Below are 23410 nucleotides of genomic sequence, written 5' to 3' on the forward strand. Positions count from 1 at the left end.
CAGCCGGAGCTGTTTGGGCTCCTGGGCTGGCGTGTCCTTGGGAAGCGGTGCCGGAACGATCCCGATCCCGTTATCCCCGCTGGAACAATCCCGTTATCTGCTCCCTGCTGCAGAAGGGGAATTCTGACCCAAACCCTTGGGGTTTCCATCTTTCCAGAGGCTGTGAAGGGATGTGGGACACAAGTGGCACCGGGATGGGGCATCGGCCACAAACCTGCGCTGTCACCCCAAAAACAACTGCCCCCCCCTTTTCTGGGTGTGGGGATGGGAATCCTGCTCGCTCCCACTCCTGCTCCAGCGCCCCGGGAGCAAAATGGGATAACGGGGTTTGGACAGCCCGGCTGACCGGCGGCTTCTGGGGCTGCCTCGGGGATGGTGCTGGGGCAGCTGCAGCCCCACAGGTGCCCCCTGCCCCTCCACCCCATAGGAACCTCTGACAGCAGCAGCTCCCACCCTGCTGCCCCAGCTCAGCGCTCCAGGGACACCCCAAAACCGCCCCATGGCAGCATCCCATACTCCCAGCGCTCCAGGGACACCCCAAAACCGCCCCATGGCAGCATTCCGTACTCTCAGCACTGTTGGGACACCCCAAAACCGCCCCATGGCAGCATTCCACACTCCCAGCACTCCAGGGACACCCCAAAACCGCCCCATGGCAGCATTCCACACTCCCAGCACTCCAGGGACACCCCAAAAACACCCCATGGCAGCATCCCATACTCCCAGCACTGTTGGGACACCCCAAAACCGCCCCATGGCAGCATTCCATACTCCCAGCACTGTTGGGACACCCCAAAAACACCCCATGGCAGCATCCCATACTCCCAGTGCTCCAGGGGCAACCCAAAAACACCCCATGGCAGCATTCCGTATTCCCAGTGCTCCAGGGGCAACCCATAGCTCCTCAGCATTCCCTGTTCCCAGCACCCAGGAACACCCCATAACTCCCCAGTGCCCCAGGGACACCCCATAACTCCCCAGGACATTCCCGGGACACCCCAGAACTCCCCAGTGCCCCAGGGACACCCCATAACTCCCCAGGACATTCCCGGGACACCCCATAACTCCCCAGGACATTCCCAGGACACCCCATAACTCCCCAGCACCCCTGGCACACCCCATAACTCCCCCAGGGCATTCCCTGTTCCCAGCACCCCAGGCACACCCCATAACTCCCCAGCACCCCTGGCGCACCCCTGGCACACCCCATAACTCCCCAGGACATTCCCAGGACACCCCATAATTCCCCAGCACCCCAGGGACACCCCATAACTCCCCAGCACCCCTGGCACACCCCATAACTCCCCAGCACCCCTGGCACACCCCATAACTCCCCAGGACATTCCCAGGACACCCCATAACTCCCCAGCACCCCTGGCACACCCCATAACTCCCCAGCACCCCTGGCACACCCCATAACTCCCCAGTGCCCCAGGGACACCCCATAACTCCTCAGCACCCCTGGCACACCCCATAACTCCCCAAGGCCGCCCCCCCGTGTGTCCCCAGCCCCCCCATTCCGAGGGTTCCCCCCCAGACTCCCCCAACCTTTACCCCAAGCCCCGCCCCATCCCGCTCCGGACCAATGGCGATGCGGGGTGTGTGCCGAGGCCACGCCCCCTCTCCCGGCGGACCAATGGGCGTGGCGGGGGCGTGGCGGGTCCCGGCCCCCACGTGCCGGCGGCGGCCGCGGGATGGAGGCGGCGGGAGGCGGCGGAGCCGCGGCCCCGGGCAGGGCCCGGCCGGGACAGCCCCAACCCCAACCCCAGCCACAAGCCCAGCCCCAGACACAGCCCAAGGGCCGGGAGCTCTTCAGGAGCCAGCGGAAGGAGTCCGAGGTAAGAGCGCCGAGCTCGGTGCCGGCACCCCCGGGCTCCGACGGGACCTGCTGTGGCGTAGGGGGTCCCTGCTCCGGGGCTGGGGCTCCTGCGGAAGGAGCCTTGTCCAGAACTGGGGGAGCTCCCGCTCTTGGGGGCGCTCCCGACCCCAAACTGGACGCTTTAGGGGTCCTGTGGGGGTGGCTTTGGCGTCCTGCGATGCCCAGCTCGGAGCGGGGAGTCCCCAGGGGTGCTCCCTGCCACTGCCATCTCCCCGTTCTCCCTGCAGTTTCTGGGGTTCTGGCTCAGCCCCAGCACTGGCACCTTCCAGGCCCAGAGCTGGCAGCAGGGTTTTGGGGACCCACCTGGGCTCCCCCACACTCTGCAGTTTCCCTTTTGCCCCTCACCAAGGTCCGGGTGCCTTCACCTCTCCTGCCCCAAAAACCCCGGGGAGCGGGGGAATCACCAAACCCCGCTGGGCTGCTCTGCCCCAGCTGCGCCCGGGACTTCCTGGCTTCCAGGCTGGGGAAGCAGCACCGGGATCGGATCACCAGGATCCCACCGGGATCGGGTCACCAGGATCCCACCGGGATCGGATCACCAGGATCCCACCGGGATCTGATATCCCCGGCCAGCGTCAAGCCACCGCGGGACCCCCGAGAGCAAAGGACGGGAAGTCTTCGCTTTCCCACCAGGGAGCTGCGGATCGAGGGGCTCCCTCACCCCAGAAGGGTCCCTGGGAACGATGTCCAAGTCGTGCCCCCAAGTCGTGAATTTGGGGTTTGCTTTGCTCCCCTGGCTCGGTATCTCAAAGCGGATTAGGGCTGCACGCGCTTCGCCGAATTCCTCACCGACTTTAACTCCCCGAGCCGCCCCGGCGGCTGGGCTGCAGAAATTGGGTGAAAAAACAGCGTTTCTGAGCAAGTCGGGCTCGGCCCGGAGCCGCGCATCCTCCTGGGTCATCAATATTAATCGCGGCGATGCGCATCAGTTCCAGCCCGGCTGCCGAGGAGGGATGCTGAGACTCGGAATGGGAAATTATGTTAATTTAGTTAATTATCCATTCATGTGTTCCCTTACCCGGGGCAGGGCGGCGCGGTGCCGGCCTTGGGTCGTCTGGCTGCGGCTGCCTGCTCGCTGCCCCGCCGGAATCCTCCGGCGAAGTTTCATGCTCCAGTTCCTCATCCGCAGGGGAGGAGGAGGGGGATCAGAAAGGCAAAGCCCGAGCCTGGGAGCTGTCAGATCTGCGGTGCTGAGCTCGGGGATCCGCAGCGTCCTCACGGGGGATTTTGCTTTAAACCAGCTCCGGGGTTTGTTTTCAGGGCGTGCGGGGCTTTGAGATGCATCAAATATTCAGCGGCGTTTTGTGTCGTGCCTTTGCGTTTCCCTGGGATTTGAGAGATGCTGGTTTTACACACGGCTTCCACATTTCCGCCGTGTTTTAAGACACGGACTCCCCGCTCCCATCCGTGCGAGTCGCTGCTCCGGCGGCTGGAGGAGCTTTGGCGCAAAGGCTGCGAGTGCTGGCAGCCATCCCGCATCCCAAAATATCCCCAGGGATGTGCCAGCCCCCTCCTAACCCCACCCCGCTCTCCGCAGGGCTCCGTGGATTGTCCCAACCTGGAATTCGAGTACGGGGATGCCGACGGCCACGGCGCCGAGCTGGCAGGTGAAGCAGGTTTTGGGGGCTGTGTTGTTATTTTTAGCTGCCCGGCAGGCGGGGAAAATTAAAATATTGAGTGGTGCGGGAGTAGAGCGAGCGGGGTTTATTATTAGAGAGCCACTCACGCCCTGAGGACGCAGGAGGGACGCGAGGGGACACAAGGTGGCAGGAGGGCGGAGTGTCCGGTGACACAGCCCAGGCGGGAGGTGTCACCCTTTATCGGGTGGCTCCTGTCCTGCTGTGCGGTGGCTCCAGCTGCTCCCGCGGTCCCGAGCGTGTCCCGGGAAAACCGGGTTATTTTTACCTCGGTGGATCTCGGCTGCACCAGCTGGCCTGGCAAAAACACATTTCCTCTGCAAGGGATCCTTCCTCCTTCCCTGCGGGATCGCCTCAGCCCTGCCTGGTGCTGCTCAGCGCCTCAGGACTAGAGGGATTCTGTAGGATCAGGCAGGAATTCTATGGGAATTGGCAGGAATCCTATAGGATCAGGTAGGAATTCTGTGAGAAAAGGCAGGAATTCTATAGGATCAGATAGGAATTCCATGGGAACAGACAGGAATTCTATAAGATCAGGTAGGAATTCCATGGGAATTGGCAGGAATTCTATAGGATCAGGCAGGAATCCTATAGGATCAGGTAGGAATTCTATGAGAAAAGGCAGGAATTCTATAGGATCAGGTAGGAATTCCATGGGAACAGGCAGGAATTCTATAGGATCAGGTAGGAATTCTGTGGGAACAGGCAGGAATTCTATAAGATCAGGTAAGAATTCCGTGGGAATTGGCAGGAATTCTATGGGATCAGGCAGGAATCCTATAGGATCAGGTAGGAATTCTGTGAGAAAAGGCAGGAATCCTATAAGATCAGGTAGGAATTCTGTGGGAACAGGCAGGAATTCTATAGGATCAGGTAGGAATTCTGTGGGAACAGGGAGGAGTTCTATAGGATCAGATAGGAATTCTGTGGGAACAGGCAGGAATTCTATAGGATCAGGTAGGAATTCTGTGGGAATTGGCAGGAATTCTATAGAATCAGGTAGGAATTCCATGGGAATAAGCAGGAATTACAAAGTACAGGTGCAACCTGGTGTCTCTCCAAGTCCAGCCCCTATTTGCAGGACCCAAAATGTCCGGGTGTGGGACCAGTGCAGGTCCTGCCTGGCTGTTCCTGCATTCCCTTCGTTCCCAAACTGCTTAAGGGAGACTTAAAATGTCCCCCCAAAAACCGATGAAATGGCAAATGCAGCTGGAGCAGGAGCTGGGAACAGCCCAGGCGGGACATGGGGATTGAAGTGATGAATTTGGTGGCACCGGGGGGCCACAAGGTGCCCCTGGAGCTGCAGGAGAGCTCAGGTTCAGCTCTCTGTCCCATGTCCACCTGGGATGCTTCCCAAGGAATTTGGGAATGAGGAGGAGGGTGATGCCCCTCCATGTCCTTGCTGATCCCTGTCTCCATCAGAGCTGTACAGCTACACCGAGGAGCCTGAGCTGAGCCACAACAGGAGATGCTTCGAGGAGGATTTTCACACTCAAGGTACCAGCTCTGGGCTCAGCTCTGGGGCTTGGGGCAGGAGCAGGGAAGCACCTGGCTGGAAGTCTTGTCCCTTTTCCAGTGCCCAACAGGAGGTGGCTGGAGCTGGACAGGGCTCAGCAGAAGGCCTACATCATGCGCCTGCTGGATGGGCTGGAGGTGGTCAACAGGGACAAGAGGCTCAGAGTAGCCCGGGCCATCCTCTACCTGGCACAGGGTAAGGATCCGCTGCCGTGGGGGTTTGGGAGAAGCCTTTCTCGGGGTTGTGCCAGGTCAGCGCAGTGAAGTTCCTGCCTGGGGTGGTCCTGTGGACTCCAGGTGTTCAAAGGCAGGTCTTCCCTCACCAGTGGTTCTCTTTGGGGCCTCTCCAGGTGTCTTTGGGGACTGTGATAATGAAGGTGATGTCCTGCACTGGTCTCGGCACAACAGCTTCCTCCTGTACCAGCTGGGAACCTTCTCCGCCTTCCTGGAGCTGCTCAACATGGAGATTGAGTGAGAGAACTGCGCTGCCCTTGCCTGCCTCTCCCTCCCTGTCCTCTTCTTCACTTCATTCTTTCTTCTCACCCCTCTGCTTTTTGGACTCGATGACCTTGGAGGTCTTTCCCAGCCAAAATGATTCTGTGATTCCATGATCTCCTTCTTTTCTTCCATTCAATTTGGTCTCCTCCTCTCCATCTTCTTCCTCACCGTCTTCTTCCATCCTCCTCTTTCTCTTCTACCTCCTCTTTCTCCTCATCCTCTCACCTTCCTGCTTTTCATCTTCTTTCTCCTCATCCTTCTCACCCTCTTCCTCTTTATCTTCTTTCTTCTCATCCTCCTTCTCTTCATCTTTCTCCTCATCCTTCTCACCTCCCTCCTTTTCATCTTCCTTCTCCCTATCTTCCCCACCCTTTTCTCCTCATCCTCCTCCTCTCCAACTTCTTTCACCCCATCCTCCTCACACTCTTCTTCAATCCTCCTCACCCTCCTCTTCATCTTCCTCCTCCCCATCCTCCTCCTCCTCCTCAGGAGGTGGCCCAGCCGTGTCCCATGCCCCGGTGTGGCGTTCCCAGACGTTGTCTGGGTGGGGATGATGTGGCTGGCGCTGAGCTCGTCGCTCTCCTGCAGGAACAGCCAGGCCTGCAGCAGCGCCCTGCGGAAGCCGGCCATCTCCCTGGCCGACAGCACGGAGCTCAGGTAGCCCCTGGGTGCTGGGAGAGCCGTGGGACCACCTGTGGGGACAGAGCAACTTCACCTCCTGCTCGTGCTGTCCCGGCAGGGTCCTGCTCAGTGTCATGTACCTGATGGTGGAGAACATCCGTGTGGAGCAGGAGACGGATCCCCCCGAGTGGAAAACCTGCCGGGAGACCTTCAGGATGGAGCTGAGTGAGCCCCAGATGAGCTCCCATGAGTTCATGGTGCCCTATCGAGGTCCCTCTTGTGCTGGACCAGCGGGGAGAGCTCAGGGATGGGGGGATCTGCTCTGAGCCTGGTCCTGGTCCCTTCCCCACCAGGTTTCCCTGTGCACACTGAGGAGCCGTTTGCTCTGCTGCTCTTCACGATGGTGACCAAGTTCTGCAGCGGCCATGCTCCACACTTCCCCATGAGGAAGGTCCTGCTCCTGCTCTGGAAGGTTCTCCTGGTGAGTGCAAACCCTTCCTTGCTCCAGAAACTTTTATTCTGGAGGAGTGCTGCTGCAGCCTGGATGTTCCCCACCGTTCAACCCAACCATACCAGGGTTATTTAGGACGACACCAGGAGCTGACACAGGGAAACGATTCCTTCTGGGAAGAGGGTGGGCTGGGGGAGGAATCTGGAGAACGAACCAGTGCGGTGGTGCCTTCACCCTGGGCTCTCCCCGCTGACAGCCCCCAGCTGGAGCTGCCCAGGAGGGCTCCTCTCCGTGCTCTCCCCTCTCTCTCTGTCCCCAGTTCACGCTGGGTGGGTTCGAGGCGCTGCAGGCCATGAAGGTGCGGCGGCGGGAAGAGCTGGGGCTGCCGCCCCTGCCCGAGGACAGCATCCAGGTGGTGCGGGGGATGCGAGCGGCCTCCCCGCCCACCTGCACCATCGAGCTGGTGGAGCAGCAGCAGCAGCAGCAGCAGCAGCAGCAGCAGCAGCAGCAGCAGCAGCAGCAGCAGCAGAAGCGTGGCCACCGCAGCCGCAGGGTGAGAGCCGGAGCCTCCTCCTGGGCTGGGGTGGGATTCCAGCAGGCACCGGCACCATCACCAGGAGTGCTCGTGGTTACAGTTCCCTTTTCCCCCTGGCCAAGCGCTCCGGTGTTTTCCAGTTTTAGGCTCATGGAATGGTTTGGGTTAGAAGGGACCTGAAGGATCATCCAGTTCCAAATGACACCTTCCATCAGATCAGGTGTCTCACAGCTCCATCCAACCTGGCCTTGGACATTCCAGGCATCCAGGGATAGCCACTGCTTTGGGAATTCCAGCCCAGCCAGGAATTCCTTCCCCAGATCCCATCCATCCCTGCCCTCTGGCAGTGGAAGCCATTCCCTGTGTCCTGTCCCTCCAGGCCTTGTCCCCAGTCCCTCTCCAGCTCTCCTGGAGCCCCTTTAGGCCCTGGAAGGAGCTCTGAGCTCTGCTCACCTTCTCCAGGTGAACATTTCCAGCTCTCCCAGCCTGGATCCCTGGGAACTGTGGAGCTCCATCCCTGGAGCAGCTCCAGGGCTCTCCCCAGCAGCTCCAGGTGCTGCTGCTGTGTCCCCAGGGCTGGGGCAGCTCTGCAGGTGGGGCAGAATTCCCCGTCCCACCTCAGCCCAGCCTGGGGGGTTTTTGGGCTCTCAGCACTCGTGGTCATGTTCAAGTTTTTTCATCCACCAGTTTCAATTGCAAGAGATCAGCCCCATGGGGTGTTTGATCCAGAGGAAGCCAGAGGACATCCTGACCTTATGGCAAAGGGCTGATAAGCACCGGGGAGCAAACTGCTCACAGCAAGTTCTTATTTTAGCTCTGCTCTTGGAGCTGCTGTGTTATGGGCTGAGGATGAAAATGCTTTTTGGTAAGGAAGAGATGTTGGATGGAAGCCCCAAAACTTAAGGTGGAAAACGGGGTCAAACTCCTAGAGCAGCAAGGTTAGAGGTACAGAAGGAATTATTCTTGTGCTTTGGAGGCAACAGGGAGGGAAATCCTTACCTGAGGAACATCTGAGACCTTGATCCTTTCAGGATGGAGAGATCTGGTGCCAGCACCTGAGAGGGAAATAAAACCCTTGAAGTGACTTGAGTTTTTCCTTCCCTTTCTGCTGCAGCCCCTGATGAAGCAAGACAGTTTGGATATCTACAACGAGAGAGATCCCTTCAAGAACGATGAAGGAGGGGTTGATGAAGAGGAGAACGACGACGTGGACAGCGGGATCGAGGGGGAGCTGGACCTGATGGAGAGGGATGCGATCATCCCCGCCATGCCGGCTCAGCGCCTGCCCATCGAGAGGGTGTCCTTCCCCAAGGGGCTTCCCTGGGCCCCCAAAGTCAGGTAAAGCCACCTGGTGTCACCATCATCCTCCCCAGCCCTGCCTGTCCTGGAGCTCGTTGCAGTTTTTTGGGAAGCACTGGGAAGTTTTTTGGCGTCTGGCAGGTTGAAATGAACTCCACTTCTCTTTTTCTCAGCATTGGTCCTTTCTGGATTGGCCACTTGCCACATTTGGTGTGTAAATCCTGGGGAAGAGCTCAGCTAAACCCAGCCCAAGCCAATAAGTGGGCAGTCCAGCTTATTGGCCAACAAGTGGGGATCCAGTTTTGGATATCCCAGGTTGTAGTGGGAAGGAGGCTGTGCTGTGCTGGGGCACTGTGGGAGCAGGGTCAGCTTTCCCAACCAGATCCCAGTGGATTGTGGTAGCACAAAGTCCTTGACTAATCATCTTGGGAGCTGGTTAATGCCACCTCGTTGGGTGAGTAGGGCCCCTGTGGTGCCAGGTGAAGCCTTTTTTAGTGGCAGAGAAAAACATCCAAGGTGTTGGTGTCTTTCCTTCCTAAGACATTTATCCACACATGAAATGAGGGAATGTTAGGAAAGAGGGTGAAAACCTCTGCCCCTTTCCCTCTGTTCCATGTGAGGCTTTTTTTGCTGTTTTTCCCAAGCCTGGATTTAATCCAGTGTCTTTAAAACACAGGAGCAAATAGATATTTTTGAGATAGGAGCAGTGATGGGGTTAAGTCTGTCTGTCCAGAGCATTCCTAGCAGAAACACAGCATGAATTGGATTCCCACGTGGATCTCCACGGTGGTGCTGCGGTGCTCCACTTCACTTAACACTCTCAGCTTTGAAATCAGATGGAGGCTGGAAATCCAGCTGGATTCCTTTCTGTCCAGGACAGCCTTGGCTCCCAGCTCATGTCCTGCTTGTAGCGCAGAGATGCTGAGCGGTTCCCATGAAAGATGCCTGAGGTGGACAAGATGTCAGCTTGCTGTTGGAGCAGCGTGTGCTCCGGCAGACCGTGGAGACGACATTTGTTCTCTCTGAGCGAGCAGATGCTCCTTGGAGATGCGTGTGAGGAGCACAGGAGGTGGATACAAAGGTGCCGCTTGTAGAAAACTCCTCTCCGTCTACTCGCACGTCCCCGTGGAGTTGCACAACAAATACAAATGGTTTAGGTTCATGTTGCCCCCAGACAATGAGGGCAGAGGTGGCTTTTGCCTGCTGCTGTTGAGATCTCTAGAAATCAGACTGAGGCTGTGATCTCGTATGTGGCTGTTTTCCAACCTTCTCCTTGTTTTTGTCTCTCCGCTGCTCCATCAGACAGAAGGACATCGAGCATTTCCTGGAAGCAAGCAGGAACAAATTCATCGGATTCACGCTGGGACAGTGAGTGTTTCATCCTCCAAATCTGCCCTTGGAGCTTCCATCAGTGGGGGTTTAGTGGTGGGAGGTGTGCACGAAGCTCAGGTTTTCCCAGCTCAAGACATGCTCAGGATGAGGCTGTGCTGGGTTTGCCGGAGCTGCAGCAACCAAAGCAGTGCTAGAAAAACATGTTCCTGGAGAACACTGGTCCCCAGGGACCTCTTTCTATTAAAAATCAGACCTAGCCCAGAATAAGTGACCGCTGGCCTGAGCCAGGAGCTGGTTTGATGCGAAAGGCAGCTGAGACAGTTTGGTATCCACAGCAAATTACCCAGTCTGTGAACAAATCAAGCTGCGGGTGCAGAGTCATCCTGGGACAGGCCCAGCAGGGTAAATTCATTTTTAGGTGCAGTGCTGGGCTCAGACTGGCTCTACCCTATTTCTGATTTCACCTGGTTTCACCCAGATTCAGATTCAATCTGATTTCACCCCAATTCTTCACCCTGATGTCTCTCCTCTCTCGTGCAGGCATGACTGGGAGGAGGTGGGAGGGCAGCAGCTCACACCAACACCTCTCCCAATCCCTGACCCATCTGGGACTCCAGGCTCCCTCTTTTACCTGTTATGACATGGAAATGTTTGAAGATGGATGTCCTTCTTTCCTCTGACCTTCTTTCCTCTTCCCCAGGGACACCGAAACCCTGATAGGGCTCCCACGGCCGATCCACGAAAGTGTGAAGACCCTGAAGCAGGTGAGATGGTGGCTCTCTGCATGGTATGGGATACCCACCATGTGGATCCTCCTGGCCAGCCTCACTGAAACACAGTTACTGCAGGCTAAAGAGTAAAAAACACAGGGTAAAAACCACTTTTTTTTAAAAAACACAGTTTAAAAAACACAGTTACTGCAGGGAGTGAAAAGTCAGTTGTCGTAGGAAAAGCTTTTGGAGGTTCTTGCAGGAATCGAGGCAAAATATTAAAAACTGAGTCCTCAAGTAGCCTCTCGAGCATTTTTACTTTCCCTTTATCCAAGGTGTAGCATTCCTGCCTCCTGGTGAGTGTCTGCCCTGTGTTTTGAGGGTGACAGACTTTCAGAGCTGGGTTTGGGGATACATTCCAGAGGGAGGCACAGCCAACCTCAACTCCTGCTCCACAGGGAACGAGACCCCTCCCGAGGCCAACTGACCCTACCCCAGGTCTGGGCTGTCTTTTGGAGGTGATTGTCCCTCCAATTCCTTTCGGGGAGTTCCTAGAAGGAGCAAGCAGAAATAACCAAAAGGCAGGAGGCGTGAGGGGATTCAGGGACAGGGGGATGAGTTGCCCACACCTCACTGGGATGTTGCTGTGACCACCACAGGCCGTGTTTCCTCCTTCAGCTGTGACACTGCTCTGCCTCTGTCTGTGTGTTTTGCCAGCACAAGTACGTTTCCATCTCGGATGTCCAGATCAAGAATGAGGAGGAGCTGGAGAAGTGCCCCATGTCTCTGGTAAGAAGAAAGTCACTTCACCCCATCACCAGAGAGAAGATGGGAGGTTTCCAAGGTGTCACGTAAATCCATTCTTATTTTTACTTCGTTTTCCCCTTGTTTTTAATGCTTCTTCGCCCTAGGGGGAGGAGGAAGTCCAAGAAACCCCTTGTGAGGTCTTGTACCGAGCAATGCTCTACAATCTCCCGCAGTACATGGTAAGCTCCTGTTCCTCAAAAGGAAGGAAGAGCTTTGGAGTAGGGAATGGTGCCAGTCTGGGAGCTGCAGAGCTCAGCACGGCAGGGGGCTCAGGACCTGGATGGTGAGATTTTGGTGGGAATCCTGAGCAGAGTTGGGAGGAAAGTACAGTCCAAGAGGAGGGATTTGGAGGATTCTAAGATGCTGATTGGGTCACGTGGGCTCTGTAGGGGGAGACAGAGATTTAAACATTTAAACTCCAGGTGTTCTTTGTGCTGTTTTACCCGCACTACCAGAGCTCAGGCACGTGTGATGCCTTAGGCTGAGGATCAAACAGAGCTGCTGAGCTCCCCACACTTGTCCTGTCTGAGGTTGAGTGTGGTCTGGTGAAACCCTGTAGAGTTGGCTTGGAGTTGTCCAGTTTTGGCAATGAAGGAGAAGGAAGGGATTCCCTTTCCTGGACCATCCCCTCACACCAGCCCTCTCCTGCAGATCGCTCTGCTGAAGATCCTCCTGGCTGCTGCACCCACCTCCAAGGCCAAGACTGACTCCATCAACATCCTGGCAGACGTGTTGCCTGAAGAGATGCCGTAAGTCCCTCTCCAGGTGGCCATCCCAGCCTTGCCACCAAGTCTCGGACCAAGCAGGAGAGCTGATAAGTTTGGGGGGGCTCCAGATTTGGGGTATTTGTTTGGGTGGGTGTTAATTACCATTGGCACCAGGGCAGAGCTGTCAAAGCCAAGGAAGTGACGTTGTGATGATGATTTGAGTGCAGCCACTCCAAGCTAGGTGATAAAGTGATAAATGATAAAGTGATAAATGATAAAGTGATAAATGATAAAGTCCTGCTAACTGGCCCAAATCATAAAGATGTGTCAGCATACTGGAGGTGTCCTCCCTACTGCTCCACCAGGATTCCTAGTGGAGGGCAATCCACTTTTTTTTCCTCCTTTTTTAACGCATTTTGGCCTCACCAGGTGGGATGGGTGGAAATGGGAGTGCTGGGGAGAGCGAAGGTCCTTGGTTTCGTGGAGCTCATCCAGACAAACGAGAACTCCACAGTCCCTTCGGCCTCCCCCGTGCTGCCACAACCCCGGTGCTGTTTTTCCCTCCACCGCAGCATCACCGTCCTGCAGAGCATGAAGCTGGGCATCGACGTGAACAGACACAAGGAGATCATCGTGAAGAGCATCTCAGCGCTGCTGCTGCTGCTGCTCAAACATTTCAAGCTGAACCACATCTACCAGGTGGGCCTACAAGAGGGGATGGCCGTCGCCGAGCTGGGCTTGAAGGTCCTGATAAATCCTGTTCTAGGAGATTTCTGGGGAGAGTTTCCATTGAGGAGCTGTAATCACATTTCCATAGCTCCAGGATTTCTACAGGTTGTGCTTTGACAGCATCATTCCTACCCATGTGGCAGGAGCTTTTAGACTTCTGGGAATATCCATTCAGGTTAAATTTAGGAGATAGCACGAGCCTCCCTGGCAGAAGGGGGAAGAGGAAGGGGATTAGGCAAGACTCACTTTTGCTCTGTCATCTCCAATGCCCAGAAATAGTGCTGGGAAGGACCTCACGAGGTCACCTAATCTGGTTTTGGCAGGATCGGGTTCTTGGGGCTCCAGTTTCAACAGAGGCAGGAGATCTGGGTCATAGTTGCAATCTGATTTTTGTTCCCAGTGTGATTTTTGTTTCATCTGCATGGCACCAATCAAACTGCACCCACTCCAGGGTTTTCCTTTGTTAAAAAAACCCAAGGACTAATATGAGCTGTGGCCCAGTTCTCCACTCGTTCTGCAAGTCAAACAATTAATGTTTTCTAATTTTTTCTAAAGCTTTCAGCACGCTACAAATCCCTCTGATATTTAACTGAGGATAAATATAAATCCACGTATCGGATTGGGTAAAATGAAACCAACTCCCACATTTTTACAATCCTACATTTGTTCCGCTCCCCCCTCCACATCCCTTCATTTATTTTTCTCACTTCAAAGCAGCTCCTTTTCTTTTTTTCCCTCCAGGCAGGAGGGCCATTGCAGCCTGCTGCTGAGCCTGGAGAAAGCTGCAGGGTTCCATCCCCCTGATTCTGCTTTTTTTTTGGGGTCTGATCTGGGTGGTTTTGTTCTTTTGGTGACAAAGGTGATCTGAGGGAGCACCATGAGAACTCCAGCAGGTCTGAAATGAAGGAATCGCTGAACCATGGAGTGCTTTGGGTTGGAAGGGTCGATTACTCACCAGCACATCCCAGCCCTGTGTCATCTGTGGTGTTGTGTCATCTGTGGTGTGCCAAAGCCGACAGCTGGCACCAGGCTGAGATGAGAACAAACTGTTCCTTCCCTCTCAGATTGGAGATCTGGATGGAGAGGCATGGGAAGGGCAGGGATAGGACTGGGTTTTGCTGCAGTTTGTATCTGTAGAGGATGGGAGAGATTTGTTGTATTATTGAACTGTGGAGTGGTTTGGCTTGGAAGGGATCTCGAAGACCATTTAATGCTTTGAGGCAGAGAGAAATTAAAAGCAAGTAGGAAAATAGTGATACTATTCCAATCAATATTTCTAAGGGAGCTGGGATTAGTGTGTGAGAGCAATAGGAATTATTGCATTTCCTTATTTAATAGCTACAACTCCTTCCCTCTTCCCCACACACTGTTCTACCAGATTTAATTTTGAAAAGCCGAGAGGTGCAGCTACTCCTAAAGCACTGCTGTGAAGTTTGTGTGTCATCTCTATGGCAAATGGAATTTCCCAGCTGCTGTGCATGACACAAACCTTACACAGCAAGCTTTGGGGAGAAGATGATCTGTGACAACATTCCCAAGTTCTTAGCTTTGTGCTGGAAAGAGGTTTCCATCCCCAGGTGGTGCTCCCAGCTGTCCCAGCTGACGCTGAGCCGTTTTCCCTTCTCTCCCCCAGTTCGAGTACGTGTCCCAGCACCTGGTGTTTGCCAACTGCATCCCGCTGATCCTGAAATTCTTCAACCAGAACATCATGTCTTACATTGCTGCCAAAAACAGGTACAGCCACAGCGACAGAGAGGTGATGGGGCAGGAAGGCTTCGTGCTTGGGGAGCCCCCAGATGACCTCAGATGGCTTTGGGGTGTCCTGCCCACTACAGAAATATTCAGAGGGAGCAAATCCCTTTGGCGTGAAGAGGATGACTGGATGCTGGGTTTCCAATCTCTGATTGGGTTGATGAAATTGAACTAAAATAAAATAGGCTTTGTCTTTAAAATCAAGTAGTTTTTATCTTCACATGGACTCCTGGGGAGCCATGCAGTGCCACCGGGTTGGCATCAAGGCCACATGGGGTGGGATCTTCCAGGTCTTTTCCACTTTTTATAGCTGTAATTCAGTTTTCCTGACTCCTTCAGGTTTTCCATGGTTGTCACTGCCTTTTACTGCTGGTCTGAGAGAGGCAACATCCCTGTTTTGGGCAGGGCACTGTCTGGACCCCCATGGATCAAAGACCTGAGACAGCACAGAATTTTCACTGCTCACCAAGGCAGGATTTCCCTGTTTGGAGAGGAGCTCCACAGGGATGTTGGAATGATAAAAAGATCCCTTTTCTTCCTTTTTGATGCTCTTTTTGTTGCTCTTCAGCTGTGTGTGTAGGCTGGTCTGTCTCCTGCACGGTATGGTTGTGTCTGTGCGAGGAGGCACGCATGGGAAAAGAGGAAATAATATGTTGATCCTCCTGCTATAAATATTTCCACTTTTGGTCCTGTGCTTTAAGTGAGGAGGAAACGTATGCCAGGAGTGCTCAGCTCCCTCCTCTGCTCTGGGATGGAGGTTTCACAGGCAGGATATGCACCTGTGAGTGAGGTGGGATGTGCAGCTGGGTGCTCTGAGCCAGGGAGGTGTAAATTCCAGTTCTGGGTGTATTTAACTGACTACTCTTACAAATCCCATAGGCCTGGAGGCCTTTGAAAAACCTGAATATTCACTCACCATGAATTTCCTTGCTGCCAATCACACACCTCCCTTTGAACCTCAGATCTATTTTGTTTACTTTTTTCCCCCCCTGCTTCTTAAATACGCATATGAATAACTCATCTGTCCTTTCTTAATGGATGCAAATCCTTCGAGTCCTTATTAATGCACTCAGGATGGAGCTTTGGAGCCAGGAGGTATCGATGTGCTCCATTAAGCTGAGGGGTGAGGCGGTGCTGAGGCTGGGACCCCGTTTGGATGCTGTCTGTGCCCGAGGGAGACACGTCGGCACGGCTGCTTCGCGTGCTGGAGATGGGATTGTTCCCCACCCAAACCACTTGTTGCATTTCCAGGCACAGAGCAGGAAAAATGTTACAGATTCCCGGTAGAGATCATCTTCAAAATTTCTCTGGTGTTAATTGGTTGCTATTAATGAGCCCCTTCTTTCCGGTTTTCTGCAGCATCTCCGTCCTGGATTATCCACATTGCACGGTCTGTGACTTGCCCGAGCTCACGGCAGAAAGTCTGGTAAGCAGCACAGAAAGGGTTTTTGTGGCCAGGATTGCTCTATGTGACAGCATGAAGAAGGATTTGAGTTTCCTATACTCTGTCTTCTTATTCTGTAACCCCCAACCTTTCCAAAATTAAGATTTTTTTTTTTTCCCCTCCAGGCTTGAAAATTCCTCCCATCACTATTCTGAGTCAGTGTCAGCTGTGGGGAAGTGGGGAAGAGGCACTGCTGCTGTTGGGCACCTCATAAAAATAGCTGAGTTTAGGATCTTACCTTTGACAGAACAGAATCACAGAATTCCAAGATCATTGTAGTTGGAAAAGACCTCCAAGATCATCAAGTCCATTCTTGTCCCCAGCCCAGAGCCCTGAGTGTCACATCCAGGAATTCCTTGGACACCTCTAGGGATGGGAACTCCAAACCTCCCTGGGCAGCCCCTGGCAAGGCCTGACCACCCTTTCCATATGGAATTCCTCCTGAGCCTCCCTGGGCACAATTTGAGGCCATTTCCTCTTGTTCTGTCAAGACAAAACTCTTCTGCTTTGAAAGAGACTTTACCCAGAGGCTGTTTCCTCCCAGGTTTCAATTGCTCTGAGCACTCCTGTTTTATCAGATACCAGTTTAAGGAATGAACCAAATTCCCTATGGAGAGAAGCTTTAAGTATTCCAAAGACTGGCCAGCAGGATGGGCTGGGCAAATACACAGACTGCAGGTGGGAAAATAATGCTGGCAGGTTCATAACTACAATAATTCAGGTGCAGAGGAGGCTGGACTCAGTCAGCACAGGGGAAAGCTTTGGAGTTAACAGGAAATAATAGACCAGGAATCATTAAAAAGGATCCTGAGCAAATCCAGTCCGGACAGGGATGATCTCATGGTGCTGCAGCAATCTGAGGCCTGTGTTGTTTTCCTGAGGTGTGTAATGGTCAAAATCATCAGAGGGAAAGATTTTCACTCGGTCCAGGGGCTGCTGAAGGCTGGGTGTCCCCATCCAGCCCTGCCAGACTCTGTGGTATCCTGGACCGATGGGGACATCTAGTGACACATCACTGAGGGCTCTGTGGCTCGTGCTAATCCTCCCCATCAGCCTTTAGGCTGTCGGGGAAAACTGAATGTTTTTAGGGAGAATATTCCCAGTAGGGTCTTGACACTTTGAGAGCTGTCACCTTCAAGGACATCACCTTTCACTTTCCTCCAGCAGATGCAGATGTTATCCCCAAGGGAGAGCAATTTAATTAGAAAATACACGGCAAACAACTTGAATTTTGCCACAAGGATTGGTCTTTGGGAGGATACCCGTGGAGATAAGGATTTAATAGGAATTAGACACACCCTGGTACTTGAGGCATACGTTTGTGCACGTTTTTGTATTCCTTCAGCCAGCACTTCATGTGTTGTTTTAGCTTTTTTTTACCACTCTGATGAGTGATTTTAACATCCCAGCGTAACACATTTCTTAGAGGATGGAACAGATGTTTCTGCTCTCAGTGGGTTGAGCACAGTGATGTGTGTCTGGGTTATCCCAAGGAGAACCAGGACGAGTCCAGCACTGCTGTCTCACCAGGAGAGGCCTGTGGGGTAACTGCTGTCCCTACCTGGAGTAAATCAGGAGTGACTGAGGTGGTGAGGGATTCACGCACCCTCTGCTGGGAAAGTCTCTTCAAATCCTGGCCAGTCCCCACCTCCCCTCTCCTGTCACTCCAGAGGGGTCTGCAAAGGGTTTCATCCATCCCTTAGAAAGGGTATTAAAGTCTGTTTAGCCTGTCTTCTCCTTCCATAAATCTGGTGGAAAGAACTTTACCCTACTCGAAGAGACAACATCAGACTGGTGACAAATAAATCCAGCCTAAGAAATGGATATTGGCTTATATGGGATCTTTGGGAAAATTACTTTGTGTGGAGGATGCAGGTAAGGCCTGGGCACGATGTGACACTGCAGGGCCACTGCAGTTTGGGACCCCCCAAAGCACCAGACAGCATCCACGGGCACCTCAGTGACATCCTGGTGACATTCCGGTGACATCCCACCTCTGGATGCCTCTCGGGCATTGGAAGGAGCTGCCCAGGGAGGTTTGGAGTCCCCACCCCTGGAGGTGGCACTCAGGGCTCTGGGGACAAGGTGGGGATCAGGCACAGCTTGGACTCGGTGACCTTGGAGAGCTTTTCCAACCGCAGGGATTCCTTGATTCTGTTTGGCACTTGCCTTTAAAAGCAAAGTTGTGCTGGTGGGATTTTCTTGGGTAAATCTGCTTTCAAAGCTGGATTGGACACTGACAGAAGGGCTCCCCCAAACTCTTCCCGAGGGTGCCCAGATCCTGGAATGGGTCGAGGTTTTGCCCTGAGATAAGAAGGCTGTAGCTGGCTGTGAGTGGTTTATAAATTCAGCAGCCCTTGTTTTGCACTAATCCCCAAACTGGATTTTTGTGGGATATTTCTCCTGTGTTTGGAGTTGTTCTAACATGGAGCAAGTTCCTGCAGTGGTGGAATTACTGCTCAAAGTGGCAGGGCAGTATTTCCACAGGCTGGAGCTGGGGTGTTTACAGTTACCGAATATTTAAAACAATGTCTCAGCAGCACTGAAGCTGGAGGGGATTTTTTGTTACAGAAAAGTCTCGTGCTCTTGATACAAACGTTGCTATTTGTCATCCTGTGTTGATTTGTGATTTCCTTTTACCAGTCTGTAGTGTGCGCTCCAAGAATGAATTAATTTACACAGTTACCAAAAGCAGTGGTGATCACCATGCTGCAATTTGCTCTCTGGCTGTAAACAAGGAATAAAAATCTACCACAAAATAGATTTCCCATGATAGAATAAAGGGATTTATCCCATTGTTAGCTCTTACTCTAAATTAAAAGCAGATTAAAATTGGAGTGTTTCAGAATGACTTTCCCCAGAATCTGCTGATGATAACCCAAGTGAGGAGGCAGCTCTGCCACTTGTCCTCCCTCAGAAACAAGACTTGTGCAGACAATAAAAATGAAGATTTCTGCCCAAGGACATCTCTGTGGTGGTGCTGATGAACGCTGTGGTCAGGGCTGCACTTCTCCCCTTGCAGGAAGCCGGAGACAACAACCAGTTCTGCTGGAGGAATTTGTTCTCCTGCATTAACTTGCTGAGGATCCTCAACAAGCTGACCAAGTGGAAACACTCGAGGACAATGGTAAGGGGGTGTCCCCCTCCTCGAGACCCTCCAGTGTTTCACCTGGAGCACGTCCCTGGCTCTACACAGCAGCTTCAGCCCAGCCTTGTGCTCAGGATTTCTTGTGGAAGTGCTGCAGCTTCTGCTTTTCATCCTCTTCCCTTTTTCCTTCCACAGACTGAGCCTTAAATGCAGAAATACTTTTTCTCCCACAAATAACATTATTTCTACCACCCTCAAGCCCCTTGCAGAGGGCGTTGATTGTGCTGGACGCTCCCGTTCTCCCTCCTGGGGGTTTGTGGCGTACGAGGCCGCGGTGTCGCTGCCCGAAGCGGCACAGACGGCGTCGGCTCCGCTCTAATTCCCGATTTCCCGTCAGATGCTGGTGGTGTTTAAGTCAGCCCCGATCCTGAAGCGCGCTCTGAAGGTGAAGCAGGCCATGATGCAGCTCTACGTGCTCAAGCTGCTGAAAATCCAGACCAAGTACCTGGGGCGGCAGTGGAGGAAGAGCAACATGAAGACCATGTCTGCCATCTACCAGAAGGTGCGGCACCGCATGAACGACGACTGGGCCTACGGCAACGGTGAGTCCTGCCCGGCCTCGCCCCGCTGCCAATCGGCTTCCAAATTTGGCTTCTAAAATTGCTGTCGCTGTCGGGGATTTTTTTGGGAAGTTTTATTGGCACCGTTCTGCACCGTCGGATGTTGTGAAAGCCAGCTTTGAAAATAATGGGATTTTTTTTTTTTTTTCATGTTTAGGTGATATGGGATAATGTCGTGGTTAGTGCAGCTTTTCAGCGTTGTTTGTAGTTATGTTTGCTCAGATTTTGGAAAAAAAAAATTGGTTAGGAGCTCATAATAAGCTCACCAGGTTTTAAATGTTTTAAATGTCGATCCTTGCTTCAGTGGTCAGTGGAGATTTTCAGTGAAAAGTGAAATTAAGGAAGGAAAATAGAAAAGGGAATAATAAATAAGAAAAATAGAATAAGAATAGAATAAGAATAGAATAAAAATAGAATAAGAATGAGAAGATATTTATAAATAGAATAAAAATAAGAATAGACTAAAAATAAGAACAGAGTAAGAATAGAATAAGAATAGAATAAAAATAGAATAAAAATAAGAAGATATAAATAGAATAAAGATAAGAATAGAATAAGAGTAAGAAGATATTTACAAATAGAAGAAAAATAAGAATAGAAGAAAAATAGAAGAAAAATATAAAGATATTGATAAATAGAAGAAAAATAAGAGTAGAAGAAAAATAGAAGAAAAATAAAAATACATTGATAAATAGAATAAAAATAAGAATAGAATAAGACTAGAATAAGAATAGAATAAAAATAGAATAAAAATAAGAAGATATAAATAGAAGAAAAATAAGAATAGAATAAGACTAGAATAAGAATAGACTAAAAATAAGAAGATATAAATAGAATAAAGATAAGAATGGAATAAGAGTAAGAAGATATTTATAAATAGAAGAAAAATAAGAATAGAAGAAAAATAGAAAAGTGAAACTAGAAGTGAGGTCTTTGTGGGAAAAAAAGCCAGGAGCTGGGTAATTATAAAGTCCTTAAAGCAGGAAAAATTACATTTTTATGGGCTATTTTAAATTAAAATACACACATAATGGGATTTGGTTAGGAACAATAATAATTAGGAGTGCCTCTGGTTAATCCACTTGAAACCTTCAGCCTTTCTTTTGCTCAGACCTTGTCAGAGCGATGCTTTCCGCGCTATTTGGGTGCTGTTCCTCCCCCACCGCAGATATCGACGCCAGGCCGTGGGATTTCCAGGCTGAGGAGTGCACGCTGAGGGCCAACATCGAAGCCTTCAACAGCCGCAGGTACGACAAGCCGCAGGACTCGGAGTTCGCCCCGGTGGACAACTGCCTGCAGAGCGTGCTGGGCCAGCGCCTGGAGCTGCCCGAGGACTTCCACTACTCCTACGAGCTCTGGCTGGAGCGGGAGGTGTTTTCACAGCCCATTCGTTGGGAGGAGCTGCTGCACTGCCAGTGACCCCGAGAGGAGCATTGCGTTGGATCTGGGGGGGTTTAAGCACAGCTGGGTGGAAAATAAATAAATTTAAACTTTCCAAAGAGACCAAGTGTCTCTGTGCCTAGCTGACACCTCTTTCTGGAGGTTCCTGTGAGTTCTTGGAGGCCGGAAAGTGTTGGCAGAGGGCATGGAGCAGGTTCCAGAGCGAGCTCAGGTATGTCTCTAAGCTCGGTGTAAGGATTCCAGCTGGGAATTCCATCCCTCCCACGCTGTTCCTCGTTTGTTTGGATCTATTCGGTTCTGCCTGGCTGCTGATGTGCTCCCAACACCATCCCCGGGGTCCCAGGAGCACAGCTTGGCTTGGGATGGAGACAACATTCCGTGTTGTCCCTGGCTGAGTGTCCTGGTGCCACCAGGGATGGGTCCTGCGTGGTCCCCTGGACACCCACCCATCACCTTTTCACTGCTGCTCTCCTTCACTCACCTTTATTAAACCACCCTGCTGTGCTGGGCAGTGTTTAGAGCTGTGGAGCTTGGAGGTCCCATTTCTCTGCCCCTTTCTCTCCCCTTCTTCAGCCCTGAGGAGACAGCAAATACCACTTTAAATAATCCCGTTTTAACACAGATTTTTGGTTGTTTGGGGGAATGTCTGTGCCAGGTCTTAGAGTGGGGAGGGAAAAGTGCTTTGGTGAAGGATTTGTGAGGAAAAGAGTGGATTCTGTGGTCCATAGCTTTCAGAATGAATAGGATATTGAGCTGTAAATTTTGTATCGATTTAATAACTTAATATTTAAATTAAATAATGAACACTACACTTGGGTAAACCAGCGTTGCATGAGGGTGGCATTTGTCAAAGCATCGTGTGTTCGTATAGGGCCGGGAGGCCCTAAATAAACAAGTGTTTGTTATGGCAGGATTTGTGCTAATTGCTTAAATAATTAATTAACCTGTGATTGTTTCCTTCATGGGGTTTGTCCAAGGCCTTGTTCATGGAAATGGCATTAAACCTTTTAAAACCTTTTAAAATACGCTTTTGTTCGAAATAAACCAACTTTTAAAGGACACCTCTTTAATTAAGCTTTTTCTTCCTGTGTCTTAATTTAAATGCTTCTTTTTTTATTATTTTTTTTAAGGACAAAAAACGTTCCCCAAACTCAGCCCTCACCCCTGCCCATCTCCACTCAAGGGGAAATTAAACAAATTACTAAAGAAACTTAGAAAAGCCAAAAAACCCAAAGTATTTGGTTTAAACCCTTTTTTTTCTCCACAGTATGTTAAATAAAAAAAATTAACCAGTACATACCCAACGTGCATTTTCCTATATTTTATATTTAAATTGTGCTTTTCACTGCCTGTTATTTTTACTGAGAGAGATTAGAAACACAAATTCTTACCTGAATGTCTGGGTGGTGGAGGATGGGACAAACTTATCCTGGACTAAAATTTATTCACACCATCACCACCAAATTTTCTGCTTCCCAGAGAGAGATCTCCACAGAAAACCTGAACCTCTGCATAAGAAAGTGACTTACGGAGAGGCTACACCTTTATTTTAAATATTTATTTCCCATCCTGACAAGCAAGCAGCAGTTTCAAACTTTTTTTGCTTGACAATGAGGATTTTCTCCTCTTTAAAAAATTCTCAAAAGAGCTGGGGGGCAGCAATTAAGGAATAATCATTTTATATGTTCAGCAAGGCAGTTTCAGAACCAAGTTTTGGGTGGTTTCTGCACAGCTGGAGGAACATCTGTTATCTCACCTCAACAGGACTGTTGGTTCCAGGAACCCTCCAGTGTTCCCAGTTCCTGTTGTAACTGCAATAAAGAAGTTTTTTTTTGTTGTTGTTTTCACCCTACAGGTGGTTGATGAAGGTTTTGCTATGGGTAAGTCCTTTCCTTCAGCACCTCAGCACAGCTTATTCTGTTTTCTTGTCGATTCTTCCCATTTCCTAGGGATGTAAAGCATATGGAATTGAGTTATTAATTTCTCAGTCTTCTCTAAGCAACTTTCCAGCTGGTTGGTGAATTTAATGCAAATTTCAGTGAAGGATAAAAGGCTACAAAGACACAAAGTTCCTTTCAGAGGTGCGAAAAGAAACAGTGATCCCAAAAAGAAAAAAAAAAGTGGGGGGATTTAGCCTTTATCCATTCAGTTTGGCAGTGTTAAAAATAAATACCCCTCCTTTTTCTCCTGGACTGACTCTGTATTTATCCACATGTAACCACAGAAATGACTGTATGAGGTCAGGCTGATTATACTCTGGAGTTTGAGAAGCTTCCCTGAATAATTTATCAAAGCCTTGCATGTGTAAACAGCAGCTTGTTCTGCAGCCAGGTCCAAGCACTGTCACCAAACATTACACTTGACAGCACAGGACGATTTTTGTCT

General features: G+C 51.4%; 1 protein-coding gene across 2 annotated transcripts; it reads left to right on the forward strand.

Annotated features, from left to right (window-relative positions):
* Nucleotides 1–1660: 1660 nt before the first annotated feature.
* Nucleotides 1661–21993, forward strand: LOC131591431 (striatin-interacting protein 2-like). 2 transcript variants are annotated; one of them, XM_058862133.1, is made up of 21 exons: nt 1661–1838; nt 3417–3486; nt 4939–5013; nt 5093–5227; nt 5382–5502; nt 6118–6186; nt 6269–6375; nt 6504–6631; nt 6921–7154; nt 8251–8474; nt 9738–9803; nt 10468–10531; nt 11195–11266; nt 11389–11463; nt 11936–12033; nt 12564–12690; nt 14354–14454; nt 15832–15898; nt 18939–19043; nt 19402–19606; nt 20720–20959. In XM_058862133.1, the coding sequence occupies exons 1-21, from the start codon at nt 1695–1697 to the stop codon at nt 20824–20826; spliced, it is 2394 nt and encodes a 797-aa protein (XP_058718116.1). In that variant the 5' UTR covers nt 1661–1694; the 3' UTR covers nt 20827–20959. The 2 variants fall into 2 exon arrangements, with proteins under 2 accessions (XP_058718116.1, XP_058718115.1); XM_058862132.1 differs by having other exon boundaries at nt 1666–1838; nt 20793–21993.
* The last annotated feature ends 1417 nt before the right edge of the window (nt 21994–23410 follow it).

This window comes from Poecile atricapillus, chromosome W (genome assembly GCF_030490865.1).
Source record: "Poecile atricapillus isolate bPoeAtr1 chromosome W, bPoeAtr1.hap1, whole genome shotgun sequence".
NCBI classification, from domain to species: Eukaryota; Metazoa; Chordata; class Aves; order Passeriformes; family Paridae; genus Poecile; species Poecile atricapillus.